Genomic DNA, 27,500 nt, shown 5'->3' on the forward strand with positions numbered 1-27,500 from the left:
CCCTCCCTTCTTCCACTGCTGGCTCCAGCTTCGCCATGGAGGCTTGGGAGCTGGCTTATGCTCCAGCCCCTCCAGCGGGAGAGCATTTGGACCCTATTCCAGAGTTTCTGTGCTATTGACAGAATTTGGCCTGTTCAGTGCCCACTGCAGCTGCTTTCCTCCATGCACTGCACCAAGGAAAATTTGTTTCATGGTGGTGATTCTTTTTTTTTGACAAGGAGGGAGGATGACTTTACAGCTCTCTTGGGTTTCTGTTGTCTCACCAAAGGCAGAGATGGCCTTTCCTCCCCTTGGCGGCAGCGCTGAGTAATAGTCTAATATTGCACACAAAGGTGAAGACAACAAAGGCCAGCGTGAAACATGACACAGGGCTTTTCTTCGTTCCTCTAGCAGCTAATTTAGTTGATTTAAAAGGGGCTTGGTGGGTGGGAAAGTTTGTCCCGGGAGGGGGAGAGACTTTAGGAGGCAGACGGCTTAGCCTGGAATAGGAGCACAAAGTCACTGCAGGCAGAGTTAAACCTGGCTCCCACCCAGGAGGAACTCTGTGCAGAAGAAGCCAATGTCCAGATGGTTGCACTGGGTGTAATTGGACACCCCCAAACTGACCCCAAAATCTTCAGGGGATTATTAACACCCCTCCCCACATTTGCACACAGAGCCATAGCTTTGGAATGCATGAAATAAGAGTAAATTCTCTCTGAGCATGAGCAGAGTGTCTGAGTAATTGCGCTTCCAAGTCATCCACTGTGATGGGCTGGCTGGATGCAGAGGAATGGTGGGAACCCCCAACAGAAGACAGCTCAGAGCCCAGGGAGTGGTGGTGGGATGACCATGAGTGGTCAGAGGAAGAAGACTGGGGGGAGGAGGTGTCGGAAGCTGAAGAGGCAACAGGGTTTAGTGAGCAGGGAGAGGCTGTGGCAGAAAGAAGTGCAGAAGCAGAAGTGGAAGCAGAAGAAGAGAGAGGCCAAGAGGCAGAGATCAGGCAGGCTGTTGAGGAACCCAGGGGGTCTCCCCCTCCTGCTGCAACCAACTCCTCTTCCCCTGGTTCCCCAGAACCTGAGAAGGTATGAAGAGGGCAGTGTAAAGACAGACAAGGCGATACAGCTTCAGCTTGCTTGAGAAGGAACCTGGGGTGGAGGAGATTTAGAGAGCGGTGGGAAGGCAGAGATCTTCAGTCCTCGCAACTGCCTCATAGGGGCAAGTTCTACCAGGAAGAGTTGCTGTGCTCAGAAGGCCTGGCCTCCTGGGCTGTCTTGTTGGTTTGAATAAAGAGTTAAGTTCACAGAAGCCATGTGAGTTATTGCTGACCTGCTCCTGGCACCATCCTCTGTCATCTGAGGGTGTAGCTTCAACTAGGTTTCAGTGAGAGCACAGCTTCTCCTGTTTGGACTCCCTGGTCTCTCCAAGGTATTGCCTGCCTGACAAATGTGTGCCCTTTTCGGAAGCACTTGCTTCCACATGGATTGGGGCTCCCCCACTGTGTGTTGTTGGCTGCCTGCTGGCTGGTGGAGGATGGGAAACAGGCCACATGAGGGCTCCCATCCTTGTGACAAGTGACTGTGCAGAGGGACGATGCCCATCCTTTCCCAACACAAACTGAATCTCCATGCTGGGACAAGGTTCATCTGCTCCATTTCTCTTTCAGTCAGACTGTCTGCTGTTAAAGGTGCAGGAGCAGGACCCATGAAAAAAGGTGGCAACCCTCATTCACTGCTCCCTATCAGCTACGAGGGAGCAATAGGGGACATTTGTCTAAACAGACAGATCCTGGGATTTACTGCTCTCCAAAAGCCCACTCACCCAATCTCCATGGGTTGGCTAGTTAGTGGGGCATAAAATTGTAGAGTTGGAAGGGACCACGAGGGTCCAGTTCCTTATAATGCAGGAATCTTTTCCTCTCAACCCTGAGATTAAGAGTCTCATGCTTCAACGGAGGCCTTGCAATTTTTGAAAGTGAAATCCTGGACTTGAGAAGAAAGGGGTGTTCTGATCCATGGGACCTTATATTAGGTCTTATTCTCCCATTGTTTGCACATGTCAAGCATTAAGGTGTTCTGGAGCTGATACCCTGGCTTGAATGCTTTGCTTTTGGGGGGAGGACAGTGGGAGAGCACGTTATTCGCCTTGCCCCCCTTCCAGATAGGCCTGTCAGAAACCTCAGAGAGCTGCTCTGTGCACAAGAGGGAGCTTGATGAACTTATGGTCTTCCTCACTAAGAGGTAGCTTTTTGTGCTCTGATGCTGTTCTGCTGAAAGGGGCTTTCAGGGAGTAAGGCGCACCCGCCCTGCATAGGGACCCTCTGTTGCAATGCTGATCCGTTTCGTTAGGACCATTCTGTGGCTTACTTAGCATCCCTGTTAATCCCTCCCGGCTGCAACCATATTTCACTGAGCACATGTGAAAGCCCACTCTAAAAATGCCAAGGAGAATCCAAATGAGAACCACAAATGTTATTGATGCTTTTCTACAACATGTTAAAGTCGGATCATTTTCACTGCTGGGGCTTTCCGAGGTTTATATGGAAACAGTAAAACTTTCAACGTTGCCTGCTCAGTTTCCGAGCACAGGAGGCCCCCAGCTCCGGAAAGATCAATGTTTAGGCAAAGTGGGCCATTTTTGTCAAACTTCATTATTCTGGTATCACAAACGCTGGTTTTATAGCAGGCGTTGGGCGGGTGGGAAACTCTGGGATGTGACTCTCCACATTCCGACTTTAATCTCCATCCTCTGTGTAAAACATTTGCCAAAAGGAGGGTCTAATAAACAGGTCTGTAAAATTCCGCCGTGATTGCAAATGCTGAATACAGGAAGGTGTTGAAAAAGGGCAGCTCTTTCAGAGTCCAGCCGCAGTTTGGAGTTTGGGAAGCCTGTGCGCAAAAGAAAACTCTTAGGTGAGGAGGGAAGACCTGGCCGTTTGTGTCTGATCAAATTAATTAGTGCCTTCCCAGGTCCTTATTTAGAACCCGGATTTCCCCTCACAGTTTTGGCCTCTCAGCCTCAGACACAAGGCAGGGCAGGGACGCTAAGAGGCCATGATGTGTGGACTTGAGCCAAACCTAGTGGAACCACCATGGAAATGGGGTGGAAATGTTGACAGGCGGCCTGAAAGGAAAACGAACCAACAGAGGCCACTGCAGGGCGACAAAAGCCACAGGCAAATGGCTCTGCCCAATATGGACTGATTTTTTGGCTCATTTGCTAGGGTGCTTCCACCATGCTGGGCATTTCAGGTGGCACTGCCAAGCCCCGTTCACTCGCTCTTTTTACATCCTACATTTCCTCCGTGGCAGCTCTGTTTCCCCCTCAGGAGTCAGTTGTATACTAGCAAATTTAGGTTGCACAATAAAAGTGGGTTGGGCCTTCTTGTGCAACCAGCCCAAATCAGAACTCTTTGTGGTAAATAAAGTGGAGGAAATGCCCAGGAAGGCAGGGGGTCCCAATTGCTCAATGCAATATTGTGCAACCTTCTTGCAAACAAATTAAGAACTAATGCTGACCTCGCAGGATCTCCCTGAAGGTTTTGTGAAAACAAATCAGGGTGGATGCTCACTAAAGAGGTTCTCTGGAAGAGCCCTCAGATCACAGAAAGTCTGACAGATGCCTTTTGCACCATTCTCCTATCCTGTCTTTTTAAAAGGGTGGGGGGAACAGCTCAGCACATATCGGGGTGGGCACAATCTGATGACTCCATTTTTAAAAAAATCAATATTTTCAATTATCTCAAAAACTTTACTTAAAAACAAAACAAAATGAAAGATTGTTGTTGTTTAGTTGTTTAGTCATGTCCAACTCTTCCTGACCCCATGGACCAGAGCACACCAGGCACTCCTGTCTTCCACTGCCCCCCGCAGTTTGGTCAAACTAATGCTGGTAGCTTCGAGAACACCGTCCAACCATCTCGTCCTCTGGCGTCCCCTTTTCCTTGTGCCCTCCATCTTTCCCAACATCAGGGTCTTTTCCAGGGAGTCTTCTCTTCTCATAAGGTGGCCAAAGTATTGGAGCCTCAGCTTCAGGATCTGTCCTTCCAGTGAGCGCTCAGGGCTGATTTCCTTCAGAATGGATACGTTTGATCTTCTTGCAGTCCATAGGACTTTCAAGAGTCTCCTCCAGCACCATAATTCAAAAGCATCAATTCTTCAGTGATCAGCCTTCTTTATGGTCCAGCTCTCACTTCCATACATCACTACTGGGAAAACCATAGCTTTAACTAAACGGACCTTTGTTGGCAAGGTGATGTCTCTGCTTTTTAAGATGCTGTCTAGGCTTGTCATTGCTTTTCTCCCAAGAAGCAGGCATCTTTTAATTTTGTGACTGCTGTCACCATCTGCAGTGATCATGGAGCCCAAGAAAGTAAAATCTCTCACTTGCCTCCATTTCTTCCCCCTTCTATTTGCCAGGAGGTGATGGGCTCAGTGGCCATGATCTTAGTTTTTTTGATGCTAAGCTTCAGACCATATTTTGCGCTCTCCTCTTTCACCCTCATTAAAAGTTTCTTTAATTCCTCCTCATTTTCTGCCATCAAGGTTGTTGTCATCTGCATATCTGAGGTTGTTGATATTTCTTCTTGCAATCTCAATTCCGGCTTGGGATTCATCCAGCCCAGCCTTTCGCATGATGAAGTCTGCATATAAGTTAAATAAGCAGGGAGACAATGTACAGTCTTGTTGTACTCCTTTCCCAATTTTGAACCAATCAGTTGTTCCATATCCCGTTCTAACTGTAGCTTCTTGTCCCACATAGAGATTTCTCAGGAGACAGATGAGGTGATCAGGCACTCCCATTTCTTTAAGAACTTGCCATAGTTTGCTGTGGTCGACACAGTCAAAGGCTTTTGCACAGTCAATGAAGCAGAAGTAGATGTCTTTCTGGAACTCTCTAGCTTTCTCCATAATCCAGCGCATATTTGCAATTTGGTCTCTGGTCCCCCTGCTCTTAAAGTCCTATAGCACTAACTCTTTCTGTCATAGGGGTTTGGGGCAAAGCCAGAAAAATGTTCTAGCACTAATTAAAAGATCATTTTTTAAAAACTGATGAGATTATAAAATGGCACCCACCCAGGGGTGAAACTAGGTTTTATTTCACCCGGGTCAAAGACTCAGTTTGGTATCCCCCGCTATGTGCATTTGCGCCCAAACACATACAGGCTGGGAGCCTCAATGGTGCCCTTCTGGAGTCTTCACCTGGGGCAAAAACCCTGGCTAGCCCAATAGCTATGGCACTGCACCCACCACAAGGTTTATAGTGAGGGTGTGCTGCACTACAAACAACACCCACACCCCACCAGCTACATTGCATCCACTCATGTGGATGGCAAACAGCCATGTGGGCATTTGGGGGGCAGGAAACCCAGAATCCTCTCTTCCTGGTAGTGTGGAAGGTCATCTGCAATGTTGATAATTCAGTGGAAGAGTCATGATTAACTAATGCTGGGAACCACTCACCTGCAAACAGTACACTTGGGTCCCCTAGGAGTGTTGGGAGATGGGCCTTGCCTCAGTGGCAGCAGAACCGCCATGCTTCATGTGGAAGGCCACAGGCTGGTGACCTCTCAGTGTTCTTGGATTCCAACTCCCATCAGCCCTAGACAGCACTGCCATGCTGCAGGCTGCAGAACACGCCAGGATGGAGAAGGATGAAGGAGACAGCCATGGGCTAAGACCAGACAGGGTCTAATGCAAGGCATTTCATTGGGGATCTCACAACAGAGATGTATTTTTTGAGCTGGATTCAGCCTGTTGTTTTTTAAAGTCACATTTTGAAAGGAGCTCCTGAGATTCCCCCCCCCCTCCCTTTTCAGAATGTTTTCTTTTTCGCAGGACTGGCCCTTCTGTTGACTTCTTTAAAAAAACCCAAGTTTCCTTTTTTTTCCAGGGGGGGGGGGGGTTCAGTTCTCAACATTGCAAAATAAGAAGGTGGCTGGCTGACACATCGACCATCTTTCCTGTTGTCTCAGGAACAGGAAAGGAAGTGAAAATAATCCCCAAATCATTGTTTCTTGTAATTTGGGAGGCCTTTGTGCTGTTCCAGGAAGAGACTTCAGCTTGCCCAGTTCCCAGATGAGATTATCTGAGCAGAATAGGTTCTGTGTGCCCACTGCTCAAAACCTGATAATGATGTGTGATCTGAGCAGATGTGTTAAAAGGGATCTCCCTGGTTTCTGCAGAATTAGGGCTTCCAAGTTGCACAAGCGGGGGTTATTGCACGCACAAAAAGCCAGCCCCCTCTGTCTAGCTAGAATGTTTTCTTTCTGTCTCATCGTCTGTGCCTTTTACTAATTAGCCAATCTTTTCCTCTCTCTCTCCTTCTCCTCTTTCCTGTCCCTACTGCTTCTTATCGGGCTCCTCCTTGCTCCCACTTCACTGATAACGGGCCTATCTTTATTAGTCTCCTTCCAGGGCCTTGGAAACATCACAAGAAGCAAAAGCAAATCCCCAGCTGGTCAGTCTGGAGCTCTGCGCTGGTCTGTCTTTCTCCCACTCACCCCACCCCGTTTTGTGGAGCAAACGGAACAGGGTGAAGAAATTCAGCAAGCTAGAGAAGGGGCTTGTTTCTAATCAAAGTCAAGTTGAAAACTATGTTTAGAAACCAGGATGCTTTCTGGATTCATCCCTTTATTATGACCAGACGTTTGCACAGATGCCTCCCCAAAATGCAACCAGCCCCAGTAAATCTTGATGTGTCCCTTGCCAGCCTTAGCTGCGGACTCCTGGCGTACTGGGCGAGTGACACATCCAAAGCCCATTGGGAACTCCAGGAACCCCTAAAAGCTGCCGTGAGAGGTACTAGTGTGGAACTACAAGGCAGCAAGGAAAGAAAGAATCAAAGGCTCCTGTGTGCCCAAACAGAGAGAGGAGGAGGCTGCCCGCTATAGCTCTCCTTGAAATTCATTGTTTGCGCCTTGCTCTCCCTCCAGCTAGTCTTTGCTGGTGGAGGTGATGTTGCATTGGGTCTGATTGGATCACTCACTTTTCCCAATGGGGACAAGAGACTTGCTCACTGAGAAGGAGGTTGCCTGTTGCATCTCTGTATGTGTTTCCCGCTTCTGGTCACAACAGCAGCGGAGCGTCTCCATACCGCTCGTGTGTATGTGTGGGTGGGTGGGTGCACACTCGTGCCCTTGCTGGGGGTGGGCTGAGGGGCGGAAGACAAATGGATCCCACCGTGCCTGCCCAGCCCCTTGGCACTGATCCAGCAGTTTCTTCTGATGGACTTAGCCCTGGTGATCCTACACCCTGCTGCTCTTTTGGGGTTCCCTGGAAAATCCCTGACCCAGTTTTGCTTTTCAGGGAGACTGGAGGGAAGGGGGTTTCTCAAAATGTTGTTAAGTGTGCATATATATGTATTGTACATTGTTTGTCACGTTTCAGCACACCCACCCTCCAGCCTTTGCGGGTTAAGAGTAAGGAAGTGGATGCCCTTTGGCTCAAGGGCCCAGAGCTGGACACCAAATTCCCCCTCTTCCTGCTTGTCTTCCTTCAGTCCCTCTAGAATCTGCCTATCCAGAGTGCAAATGCTGCTGAATCTGGCAGCTGTCCTGATACGTGCATGCGGATTCAGTGTGAGATTAAACAGCTTATTAAACTTTCATAAGTTTTATATATTATATGATGAAAGGAAGCTGTTATGGCTAATTTGCTAACACAAAACTGCTTCCGCTGTCAGCTGTTGCAAAGTTAGTGAATCAGTTGTGGGCACTCGGCCACAAAGAGCTTTCATTTAGCAGTGGGAACTGAGCCCAAACTGGAGCTAAATTCATGTAAGCACCCCCCCCTCGAGTTCTCTGTACACATTGGGAGCCGTGGTTGGTGAAGCAGGGGAGACCAATGAGGATCAGGGCCCACTCACATTATAGTTAGCATTTGCCAAAAATGTAAAGAGGTGGGAGACCCAGTTTTTGATCCACTTGAGCCTGCCTAGTGTGTTCCCTTGTAGGAGTTAAAGGGAATTAGATAAATTCATGGAAGAGGATAAGGCTACCCATAGCTATTATTCACAAGGGCTACCCGGAACCTCCATATTCAGAGGAAGTCTACCTATGCAAGCTATTGTCTTGAAGCCCTGTCTGTGGAAGTGTTTGATTAGTCACTGTGGGCAAAAGAAAACTAGATGGATCCTTGGTCTGATCTGGCAGGGCTCTGGCTCTGGGGAGGTTCCCCCCCCAAAAAAAAAAATCAGTGTAGAGAAGCTGCCAGCTGGACTGGCTGTTGGAGTGCATCTCAGTACTGAGATGGGATTGTATCCTGCACTGCACCATAGGGAAGTAGGGAAGGCTAGCTTAGAGGGTGAAGGACAGGTGTTGTGCCAGCCACAGCTCTGTCTGCTCCACACACACCCATCAGCATCTGCCACCTGAGGCAGCTGTCTCACAGTGTCTAATGGTAGGGCTGTCCCAGGCTCCCCTTATGTCCCTCTCACCACTGCTGAAATGCATCACCACGCAGAGGGGAGAGGCAATAGGGTCTGTTCTGTGGGGCACTCTGTAAATTCAGATGAGGCAACAAGGAAAGCTAGCAGCATCACCCTGGCATGCACTGCAATCTGACTGTGAACCCTGGAAGAAGCTCCCCAGAGCCTCTTCTGCAACACTTGAACTTGGTGGCAGATGAACTCCCTTTTAGCTAGGGAGTTGATGCAGAATGATAAGCACCCAAAAGGAAGATATTCTGCGAGCCCAGGTGGAGCAAGCCTGTTTTCTCCTGTTCCAGAGTGTAGGACCTGAACCAATGGATTCAAATTACAAGAAAGGGGGCTCCGACTAAACATTAGGAACACTGGTGCCACCTCCAGGGTGGCCTGGCGGCCTGGGCACCCACAAAACTTTTGCTGTGGGTGCCCTGCCTCTGCCCCCCCTCGCATGCTGCCCCTGCACTTTGCTTCCTTAACCTCTGGCGCTCTGGCACCACGGCAGCAACTGGGCCGGGGCCTGCGCTTCTGCTGTGGCCATGGACAAGCTTCTGAGGTGTGTCTGTGCTGCAGGCCCCAGCTCAGTTGCCGATGTGGCATTGGAACATGCACATACGCCGCACCTTAAGGTTCATGGCACCCACACTGTGGGGTCCAAGCAGCACTGCTGAAGGAAGAACTTAATGACAGTAAGCATTGCTCAACAGTGGGACAGGCTACCTGGGAAGATGGTGGACTCTCCTTCTTTGGAAGTTTCTGAACAGAAGTTGAATGGCCATCTCTCACAGATGCCTTAGCTGTAAATCCTGCATTGCAGAGGGTGGACTAATGACCCTTGGATCCCTCTCAACCCCATAATTCTATGATTCTGTGATCCATTCATGTCAGGGAACTGTCATCGGAGCCAGAGGGAGAGGGAGGGCTCCAGAGGGATTACGGAGAGCGTCCCGGGAGGGAGAGAAGCAGCCCATCTTCTGGGGAAGGAAATCAGCGTAGCACCAGTGGAGAAGGGGGGCAGATGGGAGAATCGGCGAGGTGGCTCCATGACTCCTTGCCGGAGACCAGTGGGGAGAGCATGGGTCCTCCGCTGCCCACACCCTCCCTGCGCAGAAGGCTTCCGCGCAGGGAGAGTAGGCGGAGACTAGGCGTCAAAGAGCTTCTTTGCTGGAAGAAGTTCAAGAAACGCCCACTGACGGATTCTGCCAGCGATTGAGACAGCCACGGGTGAGTGGCTGTCCGGACAGAAAGGGTTCACTCAGGCAACCCAGCCAGGTGTGGCACCGATTTATGCACGAGCAACTCCTAGAACCATTACAATTCATTTAGTACACAGCAAATGAATTGGTGCTTCCAAAGTTCCCAGGCTGAATGTTCTCCAGTAATGCTTTGGTAGCTTTAAAAAAGATATAGTCCCACCCATCAAAGCTGTCTCAACCTCTTCCCCCTTCGATTTTCTTTTCTTTTTTGTGTGGCTTGCCTGGCCCAAGTGCTTCTGAGAGTAACCAGGCTCCTCTCTTTCAGATGGAGATTATTTCACCTTTACAAGACATGAGCCCATCGGTGTGTGTGGACAGATCATCCCTGTGAGTATCTGTGCTCGCACCTCATATTTATTTTCACTGGAATGAGCTCCCTTGAAAAGGCCCATAAGCCCCAGGCTTCAGCAAGGCGTGTTTTTCATTATGGGAGACCGGGCAATGGGGGGAGGCAGGCGGAACTGAGCGCACATTGTTGACATATCTTTAACAGCCGCCCTACCAGTGCTTATTTGCACATCCTAATAGAGTTTTAGAGCTGCATTATTAGGGAGGTGAGGCCTCCAGTCACAGAATTCCCAGGACTGGAGAGAGCAAAGCAAAACACGGCATTAGCATCAGGCGGCTGTCAGCCAATTGAGATGTTTGCACAATGGGGAGGAAGTGGAGCCCCCCCCCCTTTTAATCCAGCAGGATCTTTTTATCTCTCCTGTTCCAAACTGCAGCGTAACTGGGATCCAGGGAGGATAATTTTCAGGTTCTTCATCTTTTTCCTTCTTGCCCTAAACAGGGCAGAAAACTCCACGATATAATATACTTCCCTAGAACTGGTCCCTTCCATTGGGCAAAAGGGGCTATTGAGGAGTTTGCTGGAGAGGAGTGCCCCCCACCAGAGAGGACCCCTGGTGTCCCCCTTCCAGCAGGAGATGGCTATAACATCTTCTCCTCATCTGGATTAGCCTTCCACTGCTAGAGCCGGCTCAGTCCAGCCATTTTGCTAGGCAGGGGTAGGGCAAGCGTGTCTTTCCAACCAGACCTCCACCACCTAGTCTGTCAGATTTATTGTTGGTCTGGAAGGGCAGGTGCAAAGGTGCACATGTCCCTGACTAACACAGAGTAGCTTCCATTGTATGGCAGAAAGGACAGCTTCCCTCCTGGGCAGTTTTGTATCTGATGCCCCTGGTTGATGTGCCTGCTCCTGATGTAGCTGGTCTCCCATGGAAAATTGGATTCAAAGCTTCAGACTCAGAGCAGGAAAAGAGGAAACGCAAAGGCCACAGACTTCCATCACATCTATTGCATGATTGGGGAGGTGGGGAGAGTGCATAATCCAGTATAGCTTCATGTTGCAGAGGGCATCTCTGCTATATCCACCAGCTTCAGGGCCCCACAGAGTTCAAAGGGTTGGCCTGAGAAGTTCTGCTACTCAGGCCAAGGTCTGCATCCCTTCAAGAAGTCCATTGTGTCCCCCATTAAAGGGGTACAACAGTGCACCAGCTCCCCTTTAGTAACTGCGTCTCTTGATTTGGAATGGCTTCTCACTGTTAAAACCAGAGAGTCCCTGCAAAAGCATTCAAACTGTAATCTGCTGCTACAAAACCCCGCAGACTTAATGAGCATTTTAAAACAAACGTTTGCAAGTTGCTCGGAAACTGCCAAGGTCAACCCAGAGTCCTGAAGCCCAGTGCCAGCTCCGATTAAAATCAGCACAGCTAAGCCTTCTAATATGTGTTTGTACAGGACTGCACAGCAATAGGGGTCCTAGTGACACCCCCTACCAGTGGTGATTAAATAAGTTATCATTCAAATAGTTAGCCAAAATATCCCCAGTAGTAGTTCTGACGAATATCAGAGCCTCGTGTATTTTAGTGCCTGTTTGAAAAGAGCAGAAGAACCAACTGATGGAATTTGCTGTCACAAGAGTGATGATGGACCCCTTGCCACATAGCCATGAGCCACGAGCGAGAAGTAGATCAGTGGCTGTTAGTCATGAGTGCTAAAGGGAGCCCCATTGTCAGAGGCAGCAGGGTGGGGGTAGGGTTTATTGCCCTCATGCCTTGCACAGTTGACCACTATTGGAAACACAGTACTAGGCTAGAGGAATGTGGTCTACACCTGCAAAGCCTCACTTAGGAAGTTTGGCTTTTTTGATTTTTCTGTGTACATTTAATTGTGGGATGTTGTATGTGGAGCACACAATAGTTACAGTAGATGTAAAGTATCCAAGAACATCAGTTGGCCAAGCCCAGTTTTAGGAATATTGCTTTTCATTTTTTAAACAATGATTATTATGATGATGATGCTTTTGTATTCTGGTCAAACCAGAGGCATTCCAGGCTGCAGAAGTGGAACGACACATTGGCACTGCATGATTACTGTGCTTAATATGAGTACAGTTCACCTACAGAGCACTTATAGTTTTTCTAAGCACAATCTAACAGACATGATACAAAAGGAAAAAAGGACCAGGGAGGGAAGAAGAAAGCAAACATTGGAGCAGGTTGATGTTGCTCTAATGTTCTCCACCTTGTTCTTTAAAATGGGCTAAATAAGTAAATAAATATCACTGGTGGATTGATAAGCTAAGACCACCTTTGGCAACCCTTTTGCCCTCCAGAGGACTCGAGCAGCTAGGATTTCTTGGGTCATGTGGCTGCCTTAGTAATAATGGCTGCATTCTTTCCTTCAGTGGAATTTCCCCCTGCTGATGTTTGCGTGGAAGATTGCACCTGCTCTCTGCTGCGGCAACACCATCGTCATCAAGCCGGCAGAGCAAACGCCGCTGACCGCACTCCACATGGGAGCCCTCATCAAGGAGGTGAGCAGAGGAGCGGGGTCAGAGCCGGGCTTTTTTCAGCCAGGCCTTGCCGGAACTCAGTTCTGGAACTCGGTTTTAAGAGAGCAAGGGAGGTGTTCATGTTGAGTTCTGGCTCCTCTTTTTCTAGATAAATAGCACTGAGTCAGAGGATGCATCCAGGGAGCTGCCCAGCTTGGCTTGTGTGTGGTCCATTCGCCCTAAACAGCTTGGCCCTCCCCCTTGTCTCTCTTTGTTGTTGCAACAGGCTGGGTTTCCACCCGGAGTGGTCAATATCCTGCCAGGATTTGGACCCACCACCGGCGCAGCAATTGCTTCTCACGTGGGGATAGATAAGATTGCCTTCACTGGATCCACCGAGGTAAGTGGGTGCTCTAGAGGCTGTCTGGCTTCACCCAACAAGGCATTCTGGTGCCTGCGGTGGAGATTCGCTTTCCCAGTTAAGGCCAGGGCAGAGCATCACCTCCAGGAAGTCCTTGCTGAACTGCCTGGGAGATGTGCCACAGGCCTGCCCATTTCAGTCGGGCTTTGCAGAAGTCCTTACCCATCAGCCTCTGGAGGTTCTGGCACGCTCCACTTTTCCCAAAGGCCCTGAAGAAGAGTCCTTTGCCCGAGAGGGTCTTTACAGAGGTGGAGCTTCTCTTGGTTGCTGTGGTTTTTAATGGAACTCTTTTTTTTTATAATAATTTTTATTATTATACATTTTATAAATTTCCATCCAATTCTTCGTTCAATCCCGCATACAACAAATCATAGTTATTTTTTGACTTCCTTCAACGTCTCTGACAATCATCCGTAGTTACACCTTTAATACACATTCCCTTCTTTCGTATTGCCATTTTTCCTCCTTACTCCTATTATTTCTCATAAACAATACTTATTTTCTTTTTTTTACAGTGCCTCTTTAAATCCCGCTAGCGTTGTATTCACACCACATATATTTTTCAGATAATCCACAAATTTCCCCCAGTCTTCGATGAACTTTTGATCTTTAGTATATCTAATTTTCCCAGTTAATTTATCCAGTTCTGCATAGGGTTTTTAATGGAACTCTTGTTTGGTTTGAAGAGACAGATAAATGTGGCTGCAAGCCATGAGCTTTCCTAGAGAGGATTTAAGGTGTTTCCTTTGTTTAGTGTTGCTGTTGTGTTTTGAACTTTAATACATCGGCCACCTCAAAAGAGTGCTCCTTGGAAAGGCAGCATACAAAAGTAAAATTAAAATAAAAAGAATGAAGATAAGCTTGTCCCTGGATTGTGCCCAAGGTGGGGCCCCTTCACTATAGACCCTGCAAAGGCTCCCTCAGATGGCTACTACCTGTTGACACCAATATTGGATCATTCTGGAGAGTCTGGTAAAGACAGAGTCAGGTTCCATTGACAGATTTTGTAGCTGTATGTGGCCTATATTTCAGTTAAAGAGACTCTCATGCAGGATGCACTCCTGATTGCAGGACGAAAAATACAGATGGATTTGGTTTCAGAATTGTCTCTTGTAGCCAAAATAAATTTTTAGCGTCATTCCAGCGGGCTTTCATTTCTAATAGGCGTTTAAACTCAAAATGCTGTGGATTTTGTCCTAACTCAATACCTGCCTTTAAGAGCCTTACTAATAGGAAGTGAAAAGCGTTACAGAGATGAAAAAAAGCAATTCTCTAAGAACCTAAAGTGGGAACAGCTGGAACATTTTAATGTAACGCGAGTGTAAACTGTTCCATATTGTTTTTTATTTCCTGTTCTGTGGAATTCTTGTAACAGCAAGTCGATGTAGTAACACTTTCAAACCAGTCTTGTAAGATCAGCTGTTCTGCAGAGCATTGGGCTTCTCAGAACTAATGAAGGCTGCCTAGCTTTGTTAACATAAAGGTGAAATGGTTTGTTTTCTCCTGCTTGTATCCGTTGAATATCTCTCGCACAACCTGAAGACTGGGTTTACTCCTGCTTTCAAAATTTATATGCCACCACCTCCAGGAACTGGGAGCAGAGAGTGATAGTTTAGGAAAGTTAAAAGATGTCTTGTTAACAGGCAACAGAAAGGCTGGCAAAGTTTGCCAGATTCAGGCCCATAAACAAGCTTCCTGGTAAGGCCTGCCTCAAACTTCTGAAATCTTTTCTGGCTTGGCTTTTCATCCACGCTGTGAAAGACATATCAGCCCCCAAACGGCTGGTGGGGGCAAACAGCATTCTGCCACTGAAGACCTTAGTTTGGAACCACAGGGTTTGCAGCTTGGGCTACCAATTGCCAGTCACTAGTTCTTTTCATGAATGCACACAGATTTATTTGTTTCCAGTATTTGTGTACCACTGTTTAACAGCAAGTCCTCAGAGCAGGATGATAGTCGGGGCTAGAGCTGGAGGTCAGGGTCACTGAGTGGGGGGCAGCAAGCCTGTCATCTTTTCTGACGTCTAAGCCAGGCATGTCCAATGCCTAAGAGACTGCAATCTACTCCCACTATAAAAAACTGACAGTGGATTGGATTGACCAAAGTTGCTGAGCTTTTTTTCAGGGGGGGGGGGTGATCAGGATCATGCAAACGACCAGGATCAACCAGGGACGCCCCATGATAGATTGGTAGATCGCGATCAACCTGTTGGACATCCCTGATCTCAGCTGTCTAATATAATTTGTGTGCATCTGTGCAATACCCATTCACATGAACAATACAGAGACCCACGTGCTCTGATGGGATTCTTGTATATATAATTGTTTTTTAAAAAACTACTTTTTTCTTTTTAAACCTCCTTACTGTTTCTCCAAAGAGACTGAACACAGCTAACAATCAGCAATAAAAACAGAGTAACACAAATGTATGCACTACTGACTTTTAAAAGATATAAAAAATACATTAAAACTGACAGGACAAGCAGCTAATCCAGCCTCTTTGACAAATTCAAGCAACACAAAAATAGCAAAAAGTACACAACTAAAGACCCTTTTGAAAAGTCAGGTCTTTGCCAACTGCCTGAAACTGTGAAGGAACTTGTCTGCAAGCTGTTTCATAGAGGAGGTGCCACAACAAGGAAGGCCCCGTCCTTAGTGAACACTAGCTTCACCACCTAAGATGGAGGGATTAGGAGCAGGGGCCCATCTGAGTACTGGAGTTTGCAGGGACTTGAGGCCCATGGAAGTCTTTCATCTGTGCCAACCAATTCTATACCTGTTACTCAGAAGAAGTTTCTGGTAAACACAGACCAGCTCACTCCCAGACAAGTGCCTGTAGCATCTCAGTCTTTGCTGATAAATCACATGCATTTAGGAAAAAGTGTTTGCAGCCCTGCTGCTTGTAAAACAACATGGCCATTGCCAGTTAACTTTTTTTGGTCATCCTCCAACTCCTGAATAATGACTGTTTGGTGGTGGTGGGAGATTGGGAGATGGACCATATGTCAGATCTTTGTGGAGCCTTTGATGTGCTCTCCCCATCCCAGCACCCCGCCTCTTTTCCCATTCACGGCTCACCTCTCCCAGGTGGGGATGCAGCAGGGCCGGTCCCCCCCAGCCTGCAGGCAGGCAACTTCTTACACGAACCCACCCGTCATGGATCGCTTCTCTGCACAATCCCCCATCGCTTGTGTTTCATGCTGCCATGGCTCATTAGGGATAGCTCTGCAAAAACGCTGGGTTTCTGTAAGCACCAAGGCTGAGGCCCAAATGCTGCCTTTGGGAGAAAGCAAAGCAAAATGTGTGCTCCACACTCCATGCTTTCCCCCCCGCTGAGCCTCAGATCAGTCACAGAGCCCTCAGAAGTAGAAGAAACGGGTGTGGAGAAAGAGGGACGTTTCTCTCCTTCTCTCCATAGTGCAAGAACGAAATGGGATCATTCCATGAAGCTGAGTGGTGGAAGATTCGGGACAGTCTAAAGGAGTTACTTCTCTGCACATCTCAGAGTTAAATGATGACATTCACTCTTGCAAGGTGTACAATGTCTACCACCGTGGACTTTTTCTAAAAGGGAATTGGACCAATCCATGGAGCATAACGCTCTCAGTGGCTACTAGCCCAAATGGCCAGTATGGCCTGCTGTAGCTGTAGAGACCGATGTGGGAGAGACATGTTTTTTTGCAACTGGGGCAGATGAAGGCGTCCGGTTGTGCCTGTGCAGATGCACCATAGCGTTTTTCTTTCTGTGCTCCTCCCAGAGGTCATTCCTACTTTGGTCACTGCTGTGGATACACAATCAGACTGATTACCTCCAGGTGCTGCAGTTATCTGCATGGGATTCCCACATGGCACGATCAATGTTGCCATCCTTCATGTCATGTTTGCAGACATCTTTGTAAAGCAGAGTTGGCCTGCCAATGGGCCTGGTGCCTGAAGCCAGCTCCCCACAGAGCACGTCCTTGGAGATCTTTACTGCTTCATCAGCATCTCCAAAAATCTCTTTCCCCTACTTCTGAACAAACACTTGGCTCTGGGGTGCTATCGCGCTGGCCTTGGGAAGTGAACAGGGAGTGGTATTCCTGGGGCTGCTTGAGTGTTTTCATCCCCTGTATGGCTTCACCTGCCTTCCTACCTCTCTGCCCCTTGTTAAATGAGCATCCAGTTATCAAGGATGAAGAGAAAGCAGAATATAGGCAATGTAATGTCAGTGAGCCCTCAGGCAACAAACCAAATGGAATCTCAGGTCTGGGAACAACTTTAGAAGTGTCTATGCCAGTCCCAATAGCCAGATGCCTCAAAGTCCTCTGGGAATATGTGGAGCAGGAGAGTCTTTTACCAGCATCTCAGCATCACATTGCTTTCAACTCTGGATCCTTCCTTCCTTCTCTTTGCTCCTTCAGTGTTGGTCCTGTTCTAGCCTAGATGGCTGTAGAAACAAATTGGAGACATTAATGGAAGAGCATTGGTCTATCAATAGCTGCGGCTGATGGGAGTTGCAGTCCAAACATTTGGCAGTAAAGGCTGCTGTAAGTCACGGTAGCTAAGCAGAACCACGGTAGCTAAGCTGCACTGGCTCCCGGTGGAGTACAGGATCAGGTTTAAGGTGCTGGTTTTAGCCTTCAAAGCCCTATACGGCCTAGGGCCCTCGTACCTACGGGACTGCCTCTCCTGGTATGCCCCACAGAGGAACTTACGGTCTTCAAATAAAAACACCTTGAAGGTCCCAGGCCACAGAGAGGTTAGGCTGGCCTCAACTAGAGCCAGGGCTTTTTCGGCTGCGGCTCCAACCTGGTGGAAGGCTCTGTCACAAGAGACAAGGGCCCTACAGGACTTGACATCTTTCCGCAGGGCCTGCAAGACAGAGCTGTTCCACCAGGCCTTTGGTCAGGGCACAGCCTGACTCCCTCCTTTGGCAATCTTTACAAAACTTTAGTTTATGGTTGCCATCAATTTTGATTTTAATTAATTTTTATAATGTTTTTATAATGTTGTACTGTTTTAGTGTTGTTAGCCGCCCTGAGCCCGGCTTCGGCTGGGGAGGGCGGGATATAAATAAAATTTATTATTATTATTATTATTATTATTATTATTATTATTATTATTATTATCATTATGATGTGCCAAGGCAGTGCTCCTCAGATTATACCTGACAGCAGGAGCAAAAACCAGTGGATGGGCCTCCTTCCCGCGCCTTGTTTGTGCGTATATCAGGATTAGACTCTGCTGGATTAGACTAACCTTGATCTCCTCCACCAAGACAATTCTTATACACTGAAAGGGTATTTGCCTGGGGCAAAGCATGAATAACCTGAGACAGCGGTCAGTCGCTGGATGATGTTTAGGGAAGCTCACAAGCCTTTTTCCTTAGGTGTGAAGTGGGCTACAGATTTGCTTTGTGCTGCATTCCAGGTAAAATCAGCCATAGTGGTTACTTCTGATTCAAACTGACCACATTGTTGTCTCCAGATAGAGTCTCCCAGGCAGAAACTGAAGATAATGAAACATCTGACATTTGTTCCAAAATACTGAAGTCTGTATGTGTGAGAGGAAAGATGAAGATTTGGTTGATACAACAAACACACCCAAGCAAACAAGTTAGATCCCTAGTTTAATGAGAGAGGGAGATCAGTGGGGGAGAGGGAGAGAGGGAGCGCTTTTAGGTTGAACAACTTCAGTCAAAAGCCCAAGGAAGCATCTTGCCTGATTTGCTTGCAACTCGGGTGTTTTCTTTATGCTGTGAGTTTAACAAAGCATGAGCTCATCATTAGTCAACAAGATACCGGGCGAGGCCATCAAAGCAAACTACAGGAGAGTCCAGGATTGAGTCATGCCAAGCAAATGTTTGCAGCTAACAGCTGTATTACTACTGATCCTGTCTTGCTCAGCAGGTGACCCCCCCCCCAAGTGAGATGGATGTCATGCTGCAGGATCCAGACCCTGTTTTGTCAGCTCTCCCTTCTCATCCAAGAGGATTTTGCACTAAAGGCCTGCAAGGACCTTCCAGGTCAACCCTGCAAGACATTTTGCTCATTTTTACTGAACTTATTTGGTTTCTCTCAAAAGTTCTCAGAAGAACACTCAGATTCCAAAACTTGTGGAGGGGCGGGGCAAATTGGACTGGCCCTGTTGAAAGCAGAAGTGGCACAAAGCCCACAAATGTCCCCACCTCTGTTCTGTGCTGAATAAATGCTACATTTCAGATTAAAATGGTCATTGGTATCATTGCTCATAGCCTAGCCTAACTTTCCCCCAGGTGCCCTTGGCATGTTGCTGGACTACAACTCCCAGCAGCCCCAGCAGCCAGCATGGCCAATGGTCAGGGGCAATGGGAGCTGTGATCCAACAAAATCCAGATGGCACCAAGGCTGGCTACCTCTGCATTAAGAGGAAACAGGCCAAATGGAGCCATAGGGCAAAGAGTCCACCAGGAATTCTACACAACAAGGTGGCCTGTCCTGTTTCACCACCTGAAGTGAAGTGGGAGGGTACTGCTATGTGCGCGCACTGTGCGTCACCCCTCCTTGCCACCCCTTACTGGGATGATGCAGCTTCCAGGTTCTGGCAAGATCTCACCGGAAGCCAGAAGTCACTCCAGATGCTTCTCCTTACTTCTCTGGTAGCGGCGATGGTAGGGTGCCCACAGAGGTGCCCCTTAGATTCTGCCCTCTGAGGCGGCTGCCTCAGTCTGCCTCATGGATAGGCCGGCCCTGCTGTACCAGCACCACTGGGATTTATGGAGGACTTTCCTAGTGAAGGCAAGAGGTGCCACTGAACTTGTCACTCTGGGCACCGAAATGTTTTGGGTCACCAGCAATGTGGGAAGACGACACACAAATCGAAAATGGAGTGAATGTGACCCAGTCATAAAGCAATGCAAGGTTTTCTTCACACAGGCCTTCTGTGCCATTTGTAAGCCCTGGTAGCTTGGGGGAGTCCTGAAAACTGATCCCTGAGACAGGCCTGGTTTTAGGATGGTGCACCCCACATAGAACATGGAGCCAAGGGGGCACAAAATTGAGAAGATCCATCACTGAGAAGATCCATTTGGGGACGCCAAATTTTGGCCTCACTCAGGGCGCCATGCTATCAAAGATGACCAACATCTGTCCCTGCCCTGAAATGCAACTGTGATATGGACTGAGCTGAGAGGACCTGCCAGACCCTTTCATCTCTGTGTGCATCTCTGTGTGCTGCTGGATTGGCTCATCTGGGCCAAGGAGGTTCTCCTGGGGTGTGCCAAGAACTGACAAGCACAGCTTACTCTTCTCCATGCCAATCTGTAGCCAGGCAGTGTGTTTGTGCAGCAAACAACCCCACATCTGCAGAATCAGTGTGTGGGTGTGTGCTTTGCATGGGGAGTTAGGTTTTGACAGAGGAACCTGAGAATATTCTCATACCTGCAAGATCCTTGTTTGCAGTTTATGTTTGTTTTGATATTTAACCTTCCTTTCAGCCACAAAACAACCCCTTAAGCAACTCCAAAACAGATTACTTAAAATAAAACACATACACCAGAAAGCAAATTAAAAACAAATTACATCCAGTGAAGAGCAGAACATGAATAATCACAGAGAACAGGTCTGAGATATTTGACCCTTTCAATGTACTTTAAATTAACTGGATTATTATTTAGTAATTGAGAAGACAAAAGAAAAAAGCAAGCCGTTTTTAAAATTTTATTTTTGCATTTTCTATTTTACATATACAAGTGAAATAAAAACATAAACACAAAATCCCCTTTGAGTTTCCCCACCCCTGCCAAAAAAAAGCAAGACATTTGCCCCTTGTGAGTGACCCAAGCAGAGCTTTCAAAAAATCACGTTTTTATAGAGGACAGAAGGTTATATATCTATATATCTATTTTAAGCAAAATTTGTCCAATATTTTAAGTCTAATTAATGCATTAAGGGGTTAATACTATAGAGTAAGCTGTCCTGCTAGGCTTAACTAGGTCACTCACCAACACCTTGAGAGAAAGGTAAACCTCCATCTACCTGAGAAGCTCAGACCACGTGGCTCTAACAAGCTTGAGTTCCTATACAGTACCAATAATTTAGGAACTTTCACCACTGTAGCTAACCCACATTTTACTGATTGATGTATGAAAAGGCACATGAATCTGACCTTTGGAAAGTTTGTAAGTAAACAATTTTTAACTTACCAAATGTGTGGTCTTTTCTATGCTAAAAGAGAAGTTTTGGAACTCACAAGGGCATATTTTAAAAGTCGAATAGCCTATATTTCCATGCTTCACATTGCAGCGTAATTTGTGATTTTAAAATCTCTAATGGGGTTCTCTTGCCAAAGAGTACTTGCCCCAAACTTGTATCCCGGCATCCAGGAAGTCTCTTTTTATACCCATTTTCCTCCTTTTTTGTAATAATTTTTATTACATTTTCTGTCTTACAATTTCAAATAAACATTTTACAAACTCTAAAATATCCAGTGGCTTCCCTTCCTCTCTTTCTATGGTTCATTTTACATATCATACATCCTTGCATACCGGTATATTACTATAACCATTCAAATAAATTTTACACTTTTACATCCATCAAAAATTATTTACTCTGTTGAATTTATCTTAATGCTGTCAGTGTTTTCAGCTGTACAGTTATTTTCCAGGTATTCAATAAGTGTTTTCCAATCTTCTTTAAATGTATGTTCTCTTTGCTCTCTTATTCTATATGTTAAATCTGCAAGTTGTGCATATGCTTTCAACTTAAGTTGCCAGTCCTCTTTAGTTGGGACCTCACTCATTTTCCATTTTGGGGCTAACAAAACACAGGCCACAGTTGTTGCATACGTAAATAACCTTTTCCGACATCTGGGAATTTCACTCTGGGTTATCCCCAGCAAAAAGAAATCTGTTTTGGGGGGATGAAATAATTTTGAACTTTTTTTTCAATTCATTATAAATCATTTCCCAGTACCCTTTTACCTTTTTACATGTCCACCACATGTGAAAAAAGGTTCCCTCTACTTCTTTATACTTCCAACACTTATCTGATTCTGTCTTATAAATCTTAGCCAACCTACTCAGAGTTAAATACCATCTATGAATCATTTTCAAGTAGTTCTCTTTCAATGAATAGCATGCTGTAAATTTCAGGTCACTTTTCCAGAGTTTCTCCCAGAGGTTGAGATCTATATTGTGTCCTATATCATTTGCCCAGTGTGTTATTGAAGTTTTAACAAGCTTGTCTTTTGTTTCCAATTCTAATAGAAGATTATACATTTTAGACAAAGGTTTATCCTTATTTTGCAAGAGTTCCATTACATATTGTGAACTTTGGTCCAAAAATCCATTCTTTCTATCTAATTTAAACATATCGTATAACTGGTGATATTGCAAGCAAGCAATAACTTGGTTCCTTAGGTTTTCCATTGATTTCAGTTTGGGTTCCCCAATGTAAATTCCAGCAGTTACAGGGAACAGTCTCCCATTGTCTACAGTTACAGTTGCCCATTGTACAGTGGTACCTCAAGTTACAGACGCTTCAGGTTACAGACTCCGGTAACCCAGAAATAGTACCTTGGGTTAAGAACTTTGCTTCAGGATGAGAATAGAAATTGTGTGGCAGCGGCACAGTGGCAGCAGGAGGCCCCATTTGCTAAAATGGTACCTCAGGTTAAGAACAGTTTCAGGTTAAGAACGGACCTCCAGAACGAATTAAGTACTTAACCCGAGGTACCACTGTATATCCACATTAACTCTCTTAATTGCAATTGCTCCGATGGGAGATAGCCATAAAGGTGTTTTTCTTTCCCACAGATTTTTATGATTCTCCGAAACTCTATACAGATTCTTCCTAAGAATGTGATTCATAAAACTCTTCTAGATTTTCACCTTCCCATACCAAAGACATGCATGTCAGCCGAATTTTAAATCATGTCCCTATACCTATAAATGTATATATACCTATTTTTTCCTTGCCACCAACAGAGATTATATTGATGCAGGTCCTTGTGGCACACAGAGTTCTGGTCCCTCCCGGGTTATGCAGAGAATAATCCTCCCCTCCAGCCAGTCTCACAACCTATTCCAAGTGGGGATTGAGGAGTGGAAGATGCTGGTGCCAACATTCCTGTTGATGAAACATCTTGGCTCCACTGTCTATGGGGGAGAAACCTTTCCCCTGGCATTCGCTTCCTGGGCTGCACCGGCTGTCTGTGGGGAGTTCATTGCGGGAGCCAAGAGATGGGAAGGAGGAAGCAAATGAGCAGTGCAGAAGACATAAAAGCCAACACACACCTCCCTTTGCAACCCTTTCCAAATTGAAAACTGGAAAGAACTGCCTTTTCTCTCTGCAAAGCTTCCCTCACCCCTGCCCAGGGTAAAAATACAGAATAATCAAATGATTAGTGAGTAGTCATTCAAGAGAGGAGAGGAGTAGAGTAGCATTGGAGTTAGAGCACATATTCTCCCAGATGCACTGCAACGCTCATTAAGCTTATATCTAGAGAGGCTTTGATCTGTGCACTTTACTGAGCTAGCTCTGTTACGTAGTCCCATAATTCAGGTGATATCAGATCCCCACCCTCAATTTACCGTGGCAGCCACTCTGAGGAGCTCCTTCCCTGGGAAAACAAAGTTGCCTCCCTCTTCATCTAACTCCCTTCCCGGACAGGTGGAAATCTCCCTCTTTGCGAAGGTGTTTGGCTTTGCAGCATCTCTGGATTGTTTTGCTGCACAGCTTTTCATTCATTGAGTTTTTAGCTGTGATCTGAAAATGTGATTGTTTTAGATTTTGTTGTGTGTCACTTTGAGCGTTTAGTGGTTTTGAAAGGCTGGGAAAGAAACTGAGGTATTTTATAAATAAAAATAGAAACAGTTGACAGGATGAGGTTGCAGACCGAAGGAGCAACAGATCGCTAGTTCTTTGATTTATTGCTTGGTGTTTGCCACTGTGATGATTGTAGGGATGTGTATAGATGTTAGGAGAGGATGTATTTATTAGATGTTATCCTTCCTCCCTCACGTTTTAGCAGAGTGCATCTTTTTGCAACTTAAAAGGGAAGTTTTAGCCTTTTAGTTTAAGTAACCAGTATGCTTTAAGGCAGACTGGATTGATTATCCTTTCCTCTCCCTTAAAACAACAATCGCATAAACAGTCTTGTAAAAGGTAAAAAGCATTTGCTCACTCAGAATACTTGTTGAGGAGTAACAGATACAGCAGCTTTCTTCAGGCAGGCTTAAAATGGTAATTCTGTTACATAGGCATGCTTAAGTCTAGCTTAAGATGGAGTCTGATCATTGGAGGTCAGACATGGAAGATTGTTCTTCACATTTATAACTTGGTGATGAGATAAAGAGTAAAAGTAAAGAGAGGCAAAAGAGCAGAAAGCAAAGACGAATTGCCCAGCCTGGTAAGGAGATTATATATGGCTTTGCCCTACTTCTGGCTGGGCATAGTGGGAGTGTCTCTCATACAGCTCTCTCTAGCAAATTTACTGGAAAACTCTGTGAGCGTCAGCTCCTATCATGTGCCATTCTAGCAAACATGCATTGTTGGTTTGACTGCATTGTAAATATCCCACAATGATTTGGTGTTCTTGGGATATGTTGCATCCAACCATCAGGATGTCTCAGGCCAAAAGCATCTGAATGGAGTCAGTTCTGAAGGAAAAGTCTGAAGGTGTATGCTTTTCTCTAAAGTGAAGCATCATATGGGTCTTCTTGAAACTTTGCTGAGGTCAACGGGGCTTGCACAGGAGATCTTCCCAGGGACTGGGCTTCTCTGTCCTCCCAGCTGCACTGTTTGGCTAGATTGCCTCTGGTTTGCATTTGCTCCAATCTTATGCTGTCATTTTTACCACATTTCCCATTGTCAAGTGATGATGGGAAAGAAGAAACAATTGTTGGTAAGCATGACCATTTCATATCACAGGAGGGGAGAGGGCTGCTGTGTTCAAGTCCTGCTCATGGCCTGACTGTAGGCAACTGGTTGGCCACTGTGAGAACAGGATGCTGGACTAGATTGGCCAAGGGCTTGACCCAGCAGGCACTTCATATGTTCAGCTCTGTTGTCCACTCTTGTTGATTTTGCATGTGTGCTTTTGGCAAAAATCTGAACATGTTCAAGGGTGTGGGCAGCAACAAAACAGTGTTGAGGTCCGTCATCTATCCATGAGCATTGGCTTGTAGTGGAATGCCTTTTTGATATGCTGGCAGATGCCACCTGATCCCTTAGAAAAGGCTCATTAATTCTCTGCCATGCTACCACCCACTTCTGTGTGTGTTGTTAACAATATTAACCTCCATCATAGGTGCTGGCTCCCTGGGGCCTTGAGTGCCCGAGCACCCACAAAATTCCCCATGAAGGGGCCTGGCACCCACAAAATTTGGCACCAGGGCCACCACGGCCCCAGACACCCACGGTCGCAGGGCCAAGCTGGCACTCTTGACTTCCATTATATGCCCAGCTGAGCCTACAGCCAAGGTTGTTGGGGTTACCTCAGGTTTGTGTATGATTAAGGATGTCTGAGCGGATAACAGGCAGATATAGCCAACTCTCCCAGGAAAGGCTCCAGTGCAATGCAGCAGATGTTGCATAGGCGCACAGGGCTCTTGCAAGCTCTGCTTAGTTCTGCTGAGGCTTTTTGCTGCCTGCCATTATTGTGTGGCAGCTGGCTGCCATACAAAATATCTGCCTCAGTGTCAAAATGTCTCAGGGTTTAACCACTCTTAACTTCCCCCTGCTTTTTCTAGGCATGGCCCACACTTAACAGCTCAATGTCTGAGCACCCTTTTCTTTTGCTCTGGAGCTTTCCTCATGAAAACCCACTGCTGGAAACTCAAATTGACATTTGCTCTGATTGAGCACTAAAGAGCAGGTTTTTGTGGGGAAAACTCATGGGCAAATCAAAACAAAATGCTCATACCTGTAGTTTTAAGCACAGTTTTAAGCACTTTCTTTCTTGGAAAGAGTGGGGCAAAAGGTAAGTGTGGATAAGCCCACAGTCCTACATTTGAGTAAAAATTGGAGACCACAGAGCACTGGTTCTGACTGCTTGCAGTACGCCCATCTCCCCGCATGGACTGCACAGTCAAAAGACTAACCGGTGTCTACTCACCTGGAGTACTGTGTCCAGTTCTGGGCACCACAGTTCAAGAAGGACACTGACAAACTGGAATGTGTCCAGAGGAGGGCAACCAAAATGGTCAAAGGCCTGGAAACGATGCCTTATGAGGAACGACTAAGGGAGCTGGGCATGTTTAGCCTGGAGAAGAGGAGGTTAAGGGGTGATATGATAGCCATGTTCAAATATATAAAAGGATGTCACATAGAGGAGGGAGAAAGGTTGTTTTCTGCTGCTCCAGAGAAGCAGACACGGAGCAATGGTTCCAAACTACAAGAAAGAAGATTCCACCTAAACATTAGGAAGAACTTCCTGACAGTAAGAGCTGTTTGACAGTGGAATTTGTTGCCAAGGAGTGTGGTGGAGTCTCCTTCTTTGGAGGTCTTTAAGTAGAGGCTTGACAACCATATGTCAGGAGTGCTCTGATGGTGTTTCCTGCTTGGCAGGGGGTTGGACTCGATGGCCCTTGTGGTCTCTTCCAACTCTATGATTCTATGATTCTAGACTGTGTGGGCAGGCTGGGAATCTTTGTGGACTTGTATGGAGCAAAGAGACCAGGATGACTTCAGTCCCTTCTTAGACCTGTTGTTGATATGTCTGCCTCCACTCTTATCTGCCCATTGCTTCTGGGAATCAAAATGTTTTGTTTCTTATGTCAGCATAATTATGCATCTTCACCTGCATCTCGTGTCCGGGCTGGTTCAGCTGCAGGTCAGCCCAGAGACTCAGAGACAAGCAGTAAAGGGGATTCTTTATTCAAGGAAACAGAATACAAACAGAAAAACCTAAGGTGAGACTGGCCCCAGTGAAGCAGTAGCCAGAACTGGCGATCTGGGCCTCCCACTTCCCCCTAAGCCTCCTCTCCATCTGGCTGTTTTCCCTGCAGTCCACCAGGGAGGGGCCCCTTGAAACCTCTGGGCCCATTGTTCGGCTACGTGCAAAAGTCTCTGAGACCTTGGATACAAGAGGGGAGCTGAATACAGTAGGACTGGCAGGCTCCTATGAATCTGTTGCAGTCTCAGCCCCCACCTCCAACTGTCTGTCCTATGTCTGCAGTGTTTTCAACCTCTTTTTTATGTACTGAGTTGAACAGGATCCACAAGGCAGCAGTCTGATTGGTCCTAGAACAATAGGATTCAGAATACAGCAGTCTGGTCCTAGAACAATAGGATTCAGAATACAGCAGTCTGATTGGTCCTAGAACAATAGGGTCCAGAATGCAGCAGTCTGATTGGTCCACAGGAGCCACCCAATCCAGCTCCAGGTGGAAGTGAATCCGCAACCTGATTGGTCAACAGGTGAATCCCGGAATTAGCCAATCACATGGGGCCCATTGTGTAAATAATGTATATAAAGCAGACATTCTGGGGGAACTTCCATTCCTCCTCACCACTATGAGCGGAATAAAGAGCATGAAATCCACTCTCGACTCTGAGTATATTTCACACTTCTTCGTCTCTCTCACTCAGAACTGTTGCTTGTCCAGTATTCAGCCATTTCCTCCCTCCTCTCTTCCGTGTCCCACCAGCATCCCCCTGGCCTGGAGCCTTCCTCTTCTGGGGCTT

The 27,500-nt window shown here is 46.7% G+C and overlaps 1 protein-coding gene across 1 annotated transcript in view; it reads left to right on the plus strand.

Annotated features, from left to right (window-relative positions):
• ALDH1A2 (aldehyde dehydrogenase 1 family member A2) overlaps positions 1–27,500 on the plus strand; it is a 71,216-nt gene that overhangs the window by 34,794 nt on the left and 8,922 nt on the right. Inside the window, exons 6-8 of the mRNA XM_079953350.1 lie at positions 9,925–9,986; positions 12,349–12,477; positions 12,722–12,835. Of these exons, the coding sequence (XP_079809476.1) occupies positions 9,925–9,986; positions 12,349–12,477; positions 12,722–12,835 (305 nt within the window). The remainder of the gene's footprint in view (positions 1–9,924; positions 9,987–12,348; positions 12,478–12,721; positions 12,836–27,500) is intronic.

The sequence above is a fragment of the Podarcis cretensis genome, assembly GCF_951804945.1.
Source record: "Podarcis cretensis genome assembly, chromosome: 14".
In the NCBI taxonomy this organism is placed as follows: domain Eukaryota; kingdom Metazoa; phylum Chordata; class Lepidosauria; order Squamata; family Lacertidae; genus Podarcis; species Podarcis cretensis.